The sequence below is a fragment of the Vulpes lagopus genome, chromosome 10 (genome assembly GCF_018345385.1).
Source record: "Vulpes lagopus strain Blue_001 chromosome 10, ASM1834538v1, whole genome shotgun sequence".
NCBI lineage: Eukaryota > Metazoa > Chordata > Mammalia > Carnivora > Canidae > Vulpes > Vulpes lagopus.
Genome location: NC_054833.1, coordinates 107,556,554 through 107,569,624, shown reverse-complemented (window position 1 = coordinate 107,569,624; position 13,071 = coordinate 107,556,554). Strand labels below are relative to the sequence as shown.

The 13,071-nt window shown below is 39.2% G+C and overlaps 1 protein-coding gene and 1 pseudogene across 2 annotated transcripts in view; one reads left to right on the top strand and one right to left on the bottom strand.

Moving 5' to 3' along the window:
* The window catches only part of TANGO6 (transport and golgi organization 6 homolog), a 202,862-nt gene that overhangs the window by 24,506 nt on the left and 165,285 nt on the right, over positions 1-13,071 (top strand). For both annotated transcript variants that reach the window (XM_041769887.1, XM_041769888.1), the window contains exons 6-7: positions 2,180-2,342; positions 9,098-9,180. In XM_041769887.1, the coding sequence (XP_041625821.1) occupies positions 2,180-2,342; positions 9,098-9,180 (246 nt within the window). The remainder of the gene's footprint in view (positions 1-2,179; positions 2,343-9,097; positions 9,181-13,071) is intronic.
* LOC121499840 lies at positions 4,202-4,657 on the bottom strand (annotated as a pseudogene).

Here is a 13,071-nt window from a genome sequence, read left to right as displayed (position 1 = left end):
CGTGCAAGTATTACCATAGGAAAAATTCCTAGAATTGAAATGATCCATTTAAAGGTTGTGTGCATTTAAATTTTTGATTGATATTATTCATATTATTTATTTATTTTCCCATACCTTTGCTTACACCATGTGTTACAAGACTTTTCTTTTTTTTTGCTAAGGTAATAAATGGAAAATATGGAAGGAGTTTTCTTTTTTTTCTTTTTTTTAAATTTTTATTTATTTATGATAGTCACAGAGAGAGAGAGAGAGGCAGAGACACAAGCAGAGGAAGAAGCAGGCTCCATGCCCCGGGAGCCTGATGTGGGATTCGATCCCGGGTCTCCAGGATTGCGCCCTGGGCCAAAGGCAGGCGCCAAACCGCTGCGCCACCCAGGGATCCCTGGAAGGAGTTTTCTTAACCAGTATTCCCCAGGCATTTAGATGTAAGACACACCCTTTGGAGTAGAGTCCAAAGAAGGTCATTCAGTTGTTATGCTTATCTTCAGAGTTCTCATGGATAGGCATGCGTGGAAATAAAATATCACAATGCAAAGACGTTATGTTGAAAATACACATAAATCGTTCTACAAGACAAAGTTAGCATTTGCAATGATGAGTACATATTTTCTGAATCTAACAGCTATAGTTTTGCTTCTTAACAAATTAATTAAATCAAGTCACATGTTTTAGGCTTGCTGAGTCTCTCTGGAGCAGTGTCAAAGGTCACATAGTTTTGGACAGAAGATACTTCTGTTTGCAGAAAAATGCAAGAGTCACTTTTAAGTCAGGAACAAATGCACTTCTCTGTTGGTTGCTTATACTTTGGTGAACCAGTCACAGGCACTGGAGAACCATATTTATCTTTGAGAATAAAATAGACTCCTTTGTGGGATAGTTCAGGCATGACAGGTTCTTTATTTTATTTTTTAAAAATATTTTATTTATTTATTTATTCATAGAGACACACACAGAGAGAGAGAGAGAGAGAGAGAGAGAGAGAGAGGCAGAGACACAGGCAGAGGGAGAAGCAGGCTCCATGCAGGGAGCATGACGTGGGACTCGATCCGGGGTCTCCAGGATCACGCCCTGGGCTGTAGGCGGTGCTAAACCGCTGTACCACTGGGGCTGCCCAGGGTTCTTTAGGCCCTAAATATATTTATATGCCTTGATTCAGATATTTCATTTGATGGTACTATTTATAATAGCAAAAAATTCTTTTATTTAGGGTTTTTTTTTTTTAAGATTTTATTTAATTATTCATGAGAGACAGAGAAAGAGAGACAGAGACACAGGCAGAGGGAGAAGCAGGCTCCATACAGGGAGTCTGATGCAGGACTTGAACCTGGGACCCCAGGATCACAACCTGAGCTGAAGGCAGCACTAAACCACTGAGCCACTAGTCTGCCCTTTTTTTTAGGTCTTTAATTTAATTTAATTTAATTTTTAAAAAGATTTTATTTATTTATTCATAGAGATGCAGAGAGAGAGAGAGAGAGAGGCAGAGACACAGGCAGAGGGAGAAGCAGGCTCCACGCAGAGAGCCAGACGTGGGACTCGATCCAGGGTCTCCAGGATCATGCCCTTGGCTGCAGGTGGCCCTATACTGCTGCACCACCAGGGCTGCTCTAGGTTTTTAATTTTAATTCTAGTGTAGTTAACATACTGTGTTATATTAGTTTTAGTAGTACATAATAGCAAAATTTTGAGAGAAAACTGAATGTCTGGATATTAGGGAATAATTTAATAAGTTCTTATATACAGCTTAAGTATAATATTTTTGAGGAATTTATAACAATCTGAGCAGATTTCAGCAGTATGTAAAAATGAATATTAAGTGTGGTCTCAAAAAATTATATGGAAATATACTGGAAAAAATATATCAATAATGTTGTAGTGCTTTGGGATGATTTTTCTTCTTAAAACTTTATTTTGCACATTTTCTCCAATGAACATGTATTTTATAAATTTGATAGCATTATTTGATAAGAGCATAGCTTGGTTCATACACCCTCTGATACTGGGTTGTTAAATTAAAAAAAATTCTGTTGGATCAGTATTATTGCAGTAAGTTTTTTATTTTTTATTTAAAAAATTTTTAAATATATTTTTTAAATCTAAAGACATTAGTCCTTTCTCTAGTTAATGCACTGTTCCTTGCAAAGAGTCTTGTATTTACCTCATGTACTTTTCCTTGTAGATTCTAGATTTATTTCACTTTCAAGATAAATTGACAGTACGACAGTTTCAAAGAGTTGCCACCACTACTTTTATAACGATGTCAAGAGAACGCCCACAATTGGCTTCAAAGTATTTGCTTCAGCCACTGCTAACTCCTCTCCATCGATGTTTAAATACAGCAGGTAAAGAAGGAAGTCTGGTGATTGGGTATCCTTCTCAAGCATCTTTCTCAGTGTTTCAGATTTAAATGATGTAAGTCTATAGCATTGCAGTGATTTTAGTTTTGCTGTCTTTTGCCCCCAACTTTTTATTTTGAAAAATCCACCTCACAGAAGTTCCAGGGGGAGTACATTGAACCACCTTTATACACCTTACCCGGATTGACCATTTTGGCCATATTCACTTTATCTTTCTCTTTTTATAGGTGTACATTTTTCTGAAGCACTTGAGACTTAGCTGTAGGCATCATCTAATATACAGACTTGATTCAGGGTGCCTAACTGGCTCAGCTAGAAGAGCATGCAGCTCTTGATCCTGGGGTCATGAGTTTGAGTCCCATGTTGAGCATAGAGATTACTTAAAAATACATAAAGTTAAAAAAAAATAATGTGCACACTTGATTCAAATTTTCTCAAATTTTTTCAAGCATTTTCTCTGTAATATTTTTTATTATATTTATTTATTTAGATTTGTTTTATTTATTTGAAAGAGAGATCACGAGCAGGGCGAGGAACAGAGGGAGAAACAGATTCCACTGAGCCAGGAGTCCAATGTGGGGCTTGATCCCAGGACACTGGAATCATGACATGAACCTAAGGCAGGCACTTAACCAACTTAGCTACCCAGGCATCCCTGTAGCTTTTTTTTTAAAATCAAGAATCCAGCCAAGAATCATGCATTTCACTTACTGGCTTTATCTTTTTAGTTTGCATTAATGTAGAGTAGTTCCCTACGTTGTGCCCAAGATTGCAAATCCGAGAAACCACCAAGGAGCCGACACCGATGCAAACACACGAGGGTTTATTTACAAGCTCGAGCTTGGATCCAAGTATACCCGACACAGTGGAGCAGGAACTTGGACCCCGAGACTAAGAGGGGTAGCAGCTTTATAGGGGCCATTGGTCAATGGGATTGTAACATACGCAGAAAGTTGCACAGTCATGTCGGTCTGCTTGCAGGTGGCTGATTTAATTACATTTTACCCTATAGTATCCATTTGAACTGGCCTATTACTTTGGTCAGGCGGGGGGTTATATTGTTATGAGCCGATTTCCGATTAGGGTGTGCCCAGCAGTTTGACTGGGGTGGGGTAGCACCTTAAGCAATAAGCAGGTCATGTGGGGGTGATACAGGAGGTGGCCGGTGCAGCACAAAATGGAGTTAGTCCTGCTCTGCTTGTCCAGGGGTAGGGGATTTTTGTTATATTTCCTGGGTCCTACACCCTAGTCTTTTGTTTTTCACTATGACATTTTTTTTTCCAGATGAATACACTTTCTTTATTGAGGGTGACAAGCCAAAACAAAACTCCAAAACTCCAAACGTGTAAAAACCCAGGATGCTAGAAATACAGACTCAATTCATTTGAATAGAAGCTCATCCAGACTGCAGTCACAAACCCTAGTGAGATGCATGTGAGTGCTAAGACAGGGACAGGGGGACAGGAGTGAGGCCAAGAGAAAGGGTGGGAAGGGGACTCCATAGGCTCCAAAAGGATCACCTTCACAGTGCTACCTCCACCTTCCCAGTGACAGTGAAGACCTACTAGGCCCAATCTTTTGACCCCCATTCTTGGAGAGGGCTTTGAAGGCCAGTCCCAAATGGTTCTGCCCTTCCTTGTGCTATCCTTGTTTGCTGAGGCTTCGAGCCTCACTCTTCTCCTCTATACTCTTTTCTGTGATGAGTAGCAGGTTAGGGTACTATGAGCCACAGTGTGAGGCTGAGGGATAGGAGAGGCAGAGTAGAGTCAGGGTGAAGAGAGAAGAGTTATTCCAGGATCATTCTACATGAATCTCAAACTGTGCATCCCCCCACACTGTACCTCTTATATCCACTCAGATCTGAGAAAGTACACTATAGGCGTAAGGTCTCCAGCAATTGTCCTGGAGACCTGCTGTGAGTCGGAGAAGGGATGGGTTCTCTGGCCTGCACTTGGTGGAGCTGCCTGGTGAGAGATGATGGCAGCAGCAGCTTCTTTCAGCGGGTCAGGCTGTTGTTCAGCGCAACAAAGCAGGTGCTGTACTGCCTTGCCAGATCCATGTACTTGTGCTGCTCCACACCCCGGGAATCCACAGCAGACAAGTCAGTGATGTTGCTGGCTGTCTGAGCAAGGATGGGGGGAGAGCAGGGCCTGCTCATCTGTGTAAGCAGGCTGTGGTAGTTGGGCTTAGCTCCAGTGAGGGCTTCGAAAGGGGGGCCAGGCCACTAGGTCCAGCAGCAGCTGCCGGTCCTCTCTGTCCTGGTTCAGGTCCTTGTTCTCCCAGCCTTAGCAGCACTCCATGGTGGGGTTCGGGCCGGGTACCCAGGCCACATTGAGGATGGATGGCATCTGTCCTCATGATATTTTTAAAGAGCCTTGATTATAAAATGTTCTGTAATTTGTATGTCTAATTGTTTCCTCATGATTAGATCCAGATGAAACATTTCAGCAGCAATACTACATAGGATGACAATTTTTTTTCTTAGTCTCCATCAGATTAGGGGAGCTCTTATAAAGAGGAGCTTTTCTTGGGCAGCCCGGGTGGCTCAGTGGTTTGGCGCCTGCCTTTGGCCCAGGGCGTGATCCTGGAGACTCGGGATTGAGTCCCATGTCGGGCTCCCTACATGGAGCCTGCTTTTCCTTCTGCCTGTGTCTCTGCCTCTTTCTCTCTCTGTGTCTCTCAGAATGAATAAATAAAATTTAAAAAAAAAAAGAAAAAGAAAAAAAGAAGAGTTTTTCTTTCTCCTTACCTCATCCCCCCTCCTATTTTTTTTTAAAGATTTTATTTATTTATTTATTTATTTATTTATTTATTTATTTATTTATTCATGGTAGACACAGAGAGAGAGAGATGCGCAGAGACACAGGCAGAGGGAGAAGCAGGCTCCATGCTGGGAGCCTGATGCAGGACTCGATCCCAGGACTCCAGGATCGCGCCCTGGGCCAAAGGCAGGCACCAAACCGCTGAGCTACCCAGGGATCGCCGCCCCCCCCCCCCCCCGCTCCTATTTTTTTAAGATTAAAAAAAAATTAAGTACAGTCTACCCCCTGAGCATGAGGCTCTCTAGCTCACTACCCCAAGGTAAATTTTATTTATTTAAAAGATTTTATATATTTATTTATTTGTTTGAGAGAGAGAGAGAGAACATGAGCAGGAGGGAGAGGGAGAGACAGGCTCCTTAGCTGAGCAGGGAGCCTGCCATGGGGCTTGATGTCATGACCTGAGCTGAAGGCAGACACTTAAATGATTGAGCCACCCAGACACCCCTAAAGATTTTTATTTTTAAGTAATTTTTGCACCTAACCTGGGACTTGAATTCACAACCCCAAGATCAAAAGTCTCCTGCTCTGTTGACTGAGCCAGTTGAGCCCCTTGAAGTATTATTTCTGTTGGACTTCAGTATTAGGGCCTAAGATTTCTTATAAATCTAATTTTCATGTACTAAGACTAATACCTCATTACTAATTTATTTATTCTCTTGTCTGTAACTGATGAGGTGTTCTAGTCTGCGGCAGTGGTTCTTATAGTGTGGTCCTAGGGCCAGCAGCATCGGCATCACCTTGGGAATTTATTAGAAATACAACTTTAGGGCAGCCTGGGTGGCTCAGCTGTTTAGCGCCACCTTCAGTCCAGGGCCTGATCCTGGAGACCCAGGATCGAGTCCCATGTCGGGTTCCCTGCATGGAACCTGCTTCTCCCTCTGCCTGTGTCTCTGCCTGCCTCTCTCTCTGTGTATGTGTCTGTCATGAGTAAATAAATTTTAAAAATCTTAAAAAAAAAAAAGGATTGTAGCAGCTTTGCATATTTAAAAAAAAAAGAAATACAACTTTATTATTATTTATTAGAAATATAAATGGGTTCTCCCCAGACCTACTGAATCATAAGTGCTGGTGTGGGTCCCAACAATCTGTGTTTTAATAGACCCTTCTGGGTAATTCAAATGAGTGTTCAAGTTTGAGCCCTGGTCTAAAAGCACTATTCTTGGGAGGCCTAGATTCAGTCCATTTGTTGATCAATTATTTTCATCCTGGACCTTGTTCATTCATTTTAGGAATATTTATTGGACATCTGTTCGCCAGGCCTTTCTTCATGTGTTAGATTATATTTATAACACCAACTGCATGTTTTGCATTGATAATCTATGGATAACAAAAAAGGACTATCTGATAGTCGGATTGGTTTTAGATAGATAGCCCATCATTGCCACTGGAAAAACAATCCAAAAAGATAAGCTTTCTTACTTCGTTTTTCATATTGTATCACATTTTTAAGACTATGTGGCAATAATGATGAATTATCATATTTTATCAATTCTAAGGTACACATGCTTTTCACATAAAAAACTTTAATTTTGGAAATATTTTTCACATTTTAACAACTCTGATATCAAGATGCATCTCACAATTATTGTTTCCCAGGCAGCAATCATGGCATTGTCTGTGCCTGCAAATGAGCATTAAAACTTGTAGAATGGGGCTGCCGGGTGGCTCAGCAGTTTAGCACTGCCTTCAGCCCAGGGCGTGATCCTGGAGACCCGGGATCGAGTCCCAGTTGGGCTCCCTGCATGGAGCCTGTTTCTCCCTCTGCCTGTGTCTCTGGCTCTCTCTCTCTCTCTCTCTCTCTCTCTCTCTGTGTGTGTGTCTCTCATGAATAAATAAATAAAAAATCTTAAAAAAAAAACTTGTAGAATGGACATCAGCAACTTAGAAAAAAAACCATGAAGACAATAGTAGAGTGGTGAACTCTTAAGAAATATCACATCACCTGCACTCTTGGTGGCACAGAGGATAATATATTGTGGCAAAATATGAATATCAGTAATAGTGCTGAAGTGTTTCAGAAGAGTTGGACTCTCTTGTGAAGTTTTAAGAAATCCTTGTTTTATTTACCCAATTATATGGTTTATATAAGGAATGATATACATTAAAGCTGTATGTCTAAATAAATTTAAAAGAACTCTCTTAATACTTTTTTTTATTAAGTCTTTTAATCTTCGTTCCAGTTTATTTATTTATTTTTGTTTTATTTTATTTTATTTTTTTAAATTAATTTTTATTGGTGTTCAATTTACCAACATACAGAAAAACACCCAGTGCTCATCCCGTCAATTCATTCCAGTTTAGTTAGCATACAGTGTTATATTAGTTTGGGATGTCCAATATAGTGATTTAACAATTCTACGTTTTATTCAGTGCTCGTCATAATAAATGTATTCTTTAATCCCCATCACCTATTCCACTTTTTCCCTGATCCACTTCCCCTCTTTTAATACTTTCTTAAAAACTCTATTAAGAATTTTTTTAAGGGGATCCCTGGGTGGCTCAGGGTTTAGCACCTGCCTTCAGCCCAGGCTCCCTTCAGGGAGCCTGTTTCCCCCTCTGCCTGTGTCTCTGCCTCTCTCTGTATGTCTCATGAATAAATAAAATCTTTTTAAAAAATGGCATTTAAAAAAAGATTTTATTTATTTATTTATTTATTTATTTATTTATTTATTTATTTATAAGATTTTATTTATTTATTCATGAGGGACACAGAACGAGAGAGGCAGAGACAGGCAGAAGGAGAAGCAGGCTCCCTACAGGGAGCCTGACGTGGGACTCAATCCCAGGTCTCCAGGATCAGGCCCTGGGCTGAAGGTAGCACCAAACCACCAAGTCACCTGGCTGCCCTAAGATTGATTGATTGATTTTATTTATTTATTTATTTATTTATTTATTTATTTATTTATTTATTTATATTTATTTTTTATTTGTTCTTATTTTTTTTTAAAGATTTTACCTCTATTCATGATAGACATAGAAAGAGAGAGATGGGGGCAGAGACACAGGCAGAGGGAGAAGCAGGCCATCCTGGGAGCCTGACACGGGACTCGATCCCAGGACTTCAGGATCACGTCCTGGGCCAAAGGCAGGCACTAAACCACTGAGCCACCCAGGGATCCCCAAGATTTTATTTTTACACCCAATATGGGGCTCAAACTCAGAATCCTGAGATAAAGAGTCTGATGCTCCACAGGTTGAGCCAGACTGGCACCCTATTTTAAAACTTTTTTTCTGGGGTACCTGAATGCTCAGTGGTTGTGTCTGCCTTCAGTTCAGGTCCTGATGCTGGGGTCCTGGATCGGGTCCCACATTGGGCTCCCTGCACAGAGCCTGCTTCTTCCTCTGCCTGTTTCTCTGCCTCTCTCTCTATGTCTCTCATGAATAAATTAATAAAATCTTAAAAAAAAAAACAACCACTTTTTTTTTTAAAGATTTGACTTGTCTATTCCTAGGACCCTGGGATCTTGACTTGAGCCAAAGGCAGAGACACTCAACCATTGAGCCACCCAGGCGTCCCAGTTTTGAAAGGGAAATTTTTAAACACATCTGAAGAGAAAAGTTTAATAAATTCTTTTCTACCAGTCACCTCAACATAACCATTGACTCTGTCGTTTTCACTTAATCCAATCCCCAATTTTTCAGTCATTCAATATACAAGTAAAATTTTAAGTCATAATGTATCATAGGTTACTTGTTTTTTCTTTTTTAGTGATACATAAAATAATGAGTGTTTATAATCATTAGCATCATAGATTTCGTGAAATTTTATATTTGATGTTGTACATTAGTAACCATGTCAAGTCTGTAATTTTAGCTGTTACTTAGAGAACTCTCTTTCTAGTAAAATTTTCTTTCTTGAGTTCTGAGTTCTATTCAATGAGGTACTAAGTATGGGTTATTTTGTTTTTTGTTCTCTAGAGATTCCAGAGAGTGACGTGGTGCCAGGGATCATTTTGGTGACAGAAGAAGAACTTAATAGATGTATTGAGGATGTATATAAGGTTGGTAATTTGAGTCACTAATGTTTTTAGCTAATATTTATAGTCTTTTAAAATAGTTTTGCCTTTTTAATCAGTACTTCAAGAACTAGAATGACTAATCTTGAATTCCAAATGATTAATATTTTTTTCACTTTGAAACTGGAAACTATAAGCTCTTAGTATAAAAAACTGTTACATTTTGAAACTGTCAATTTCATCATTTACTCTGAATGTTAAACAGTTTAGATTCTCTAACTGGCACATACTACTGATGAAAGCATGTCTTTTGAAGATACATTTGAAATGCAATAGGTTTTCAAAACTGTATGATAGTATTGAATCTACTTTATATCTTTTTGATAGTAATCATGCCATCATTAAAAGTCTGAATAAATGAATCTTGCAAATGACTACCTAAATATGTTACTGAAAATGAAAAAAAGTATGTTCTCTATGATTATAGTCTTATAACTATATATGAAACATATATTTTTAGACAAAAAATGAAATCCATTGTGTTAGGGCCAGATGAAAATCTTCTTCTTTTTTTTTTTTTAATTTTAGATTTTTATTGTTTTATAAAATTACATGTATAAGTGAATATATTCTCACTACAACAGTTTCTTTTTTTTTTTTTAAGATTTTTATTGATTTATTTATTCATGAGAGACACACACACACACAGAGAGGCAGAAACACAGTCAGTGAGAGAAGCAGGCTCCATGCAGGGAGCCCCACATGGGACTCAATCCTGGGTCTCCAGGGTCACACCCTGGGCTGAAGGCAGGCGCTAAACCTGAATAAATAAATAAAATCTTAAAAAAAAAAAAAGGCTGTTAATAGGGATGGAGTTTCTTTTTAAAGGTTTATTTATTTATTTATTTATTTATTTATTTATTTATGATAGACAGAGAGAGAGAGAGAGAGAGAGAGAGGCAGAGACACAGGAGGAGGGAGAAGCAGGCTCCATGCCTGGAGCCTGACGCGGGACTCTTTCCCAGGACTCCAGGATCACACCCTGGGCCAAAGGAAGGCGCTAAACCACTGAGCCACCCAGGGATCCTCCGGGATGGAATTTCTTTTTGAGATAAGGAGAATGTTCTGGAATTAGACAGTAGTAATAGTTATACACCCTTGTGAACATACTAAAAGCCACTTATACATATTAAGAGTGAATTTTATGGCGTGTGAATTACTCATCAATAATTTAAAAAATTCTACATTTCTCATTTCTGTGGCAGTAAATTAAACATTTTAGATTAAGTATTTAATTTTTGTGAAATAATTCAAACATACAAAAAAATGAATAGTAAAACACGCATGTACCCACCACTCAGCTTAAGAAATTAAACATTACCGATTCAGTTGAAATCTTTTATCTACTTATCCCTGGTCACATTTCCCTTGCTTCCTACCTGAAGGTGCATTGTGGTTTTAATTAACTGTTTTCTTATTACTAGTGAGTTGAACATCTTTTTGTGTTCTTGGCTCATTCGTATTTTCCCTTCTGTACATTGCCTATTCATATATTTTGCCCATTTAAAAAATTGGGTTATTTGCCTCTTCAAAATTTTTTTAGAATAAATCTTTTTTTATAAAACAGCTTTATTGAGATATACTTTACAGACCATAAAATGATACTTTAAATGTACAAGTTAATGATTTTTAGTAAGTTTACAGAGTTGTGAAACTATTGCTACAATACAATTTTAGAACATTTCCATTACCTCAAAAAGATCTCTATGCCAAACAGTCACTTCTTGTTCTTACCCTCAGTCCCAGGCAACCCTTAATTTGCTTTCTACCTCTATATAGATTTGCCTTTTGTGGCTGTTTAATGGGAGGGAACATGTGATCTTTTGTGGCTGGCTTTTCTCTCTTAGCATAATGGTATGTGTTTAAGTAATCTCTATGCCCAACATGGAGCTTGAACTCATGACCTTGAGATCAAGAGTCCGATGCTCTACCAACTGAGCCAGCCAGGTGCCCTTCTCTTAGCATTATGTTTTTCAGGTTTACCCAGGTTGTTGCATATATCAATATTTTGTCTCTTTTAATTGCTAAGTAATATTCATTATATGTATATATCACATTTTGTTTATTCATCAGTTGATGGACTTTTGGCTGTAGAGGAAATCTTTCTTTTTAAAAACAGCTTTAAATGTCCATCAACTGGGGATCCCTGGGTGGCGCAGCGGTTTGGCGCCTGCCTTTGGCCCAGGGCGCGATCCTGGAGACCCGGGATCGAATCCCACATCAGGCTCCCAGTGCATGGAGCCTGCTTCTCCCTCCGCCTGTGTCTCTGCCTCTCTCTCTCTCTCTGTGACTATCATAAAAAAAAAAAAAAAAAAAAATTATTAAAAAAAAAAAAATGTCCATCAACTGATGAATGGATAAAGAAGACATTGTAAGTATACACAATGATATTACTCAGCCATCAAAAAGAGTGAAATCTTGGGGCAGCCCAGGTGGTTCAGCGGTTTGGAGACCCAGGATCGAGTCCCATGTCAGGCTCTCTGCATGGAACCTGCCTCTCCCTCTGTCTGTGTCTCTGCCTCTCTCTCTCTCTCTCTCTCTCTGTGTCTCTCATGAATAAATAAATAAATAAATACATACATACATACATAAATAAATCTTTAAAAAAAAGAAAGAGAAATCTTGCCATTTGCAACAATGTGGTTACAGCTAGGGTGTATTATGCTAAATGAAATAAGTAGTCAGAAAAGACAAATATCCTATGATCTCACTCATAGGTGGAATTTAAGAAAGAAAACAGATGAACATATGGGAAAGGAGAAAAGGGAAAAAGAGGGAAACAAACCATAAGAGACTCTTAACAATAGAGAACAAACTGAGGGTTGATGGAGGGAGGTGGGGGATGGGCTAGATGGGTGATGGGTATTAAAGATGGCACTTGTTATGATAAGTACTGGGTATTGAGTTGAAGTAATGAAACTGAATTCTGTTCCAGAAACCAATATTGTACTGTATATTAACTAAAATTTAAATTAAAAAACCCCAGCTTCATGAGATACAATTCACATACTGTACAGTTTACCTATTTAAATGTGCAAATTGGTGCACCTGGGTGGTTCAGTCAGTTAAGTGTCCAACTCTTGATTTCAGCTCAGGTCATGATCTCAGGGTTGTGAGACTGAGCTGTGTATTGGGCTCTGCACACAGTGGGGAACCTGTTTGAGATTCTCTGTCATCCTCCTGCTGCCTACTCTGTACTCTCTCTGTCTCTCAAATAAATAAATCTTAAAAAAAAAAAAAGTCTGCAGATCAATGGCATTTTATTACATTCACAGGTTTGTGCAGCCATCATCACAATTGATTTTAGGATACTTTATTACCCAAAAAGAAACCTCACACATACTATCAAAGCCCTCCACCACTCTTCCCTCCACTCTCCTTACCACCCTACCCCTCTAACCCTAGGCAGCCACTAATCTGCTTTCTCTTTCTATAGATTTGCCTATTCTGGATGTTGCATAAAAATGGAATTATAAAATATGTGGTCTTTTGTGATTGTGACTTTTTTACCTAGCATGATGTTTTTCAGGTTCATATTATAGTATCAAGCAGGACTTCATTATTTTCTCTTTTTTTTTTTTTAAGATTTTATTTATTTATTCACAAGAGAGGCAGAGAAATAGAGGGAGAAGCAGGCTCCTCGCAGGGAGCCCGATGTGGAACTCTATCCCAGGACCAGGATCATGCCTTGAGCCAAAGGCAGATGCTCAACCAATGAGCCACCCAGGGGTCCCATTTAAAAAAATTTTTTTTTAGGCAGCCCAGGTGGCTCAGAGGTTTAACGCCGCCTTCAGTCCAGGGCCTGATCCTGGAGACCGAGGATCGAGTCCCACGTCGGGCTCCCTGCATGGAGCCTGCTTCTCCCTCTGCCTGTGT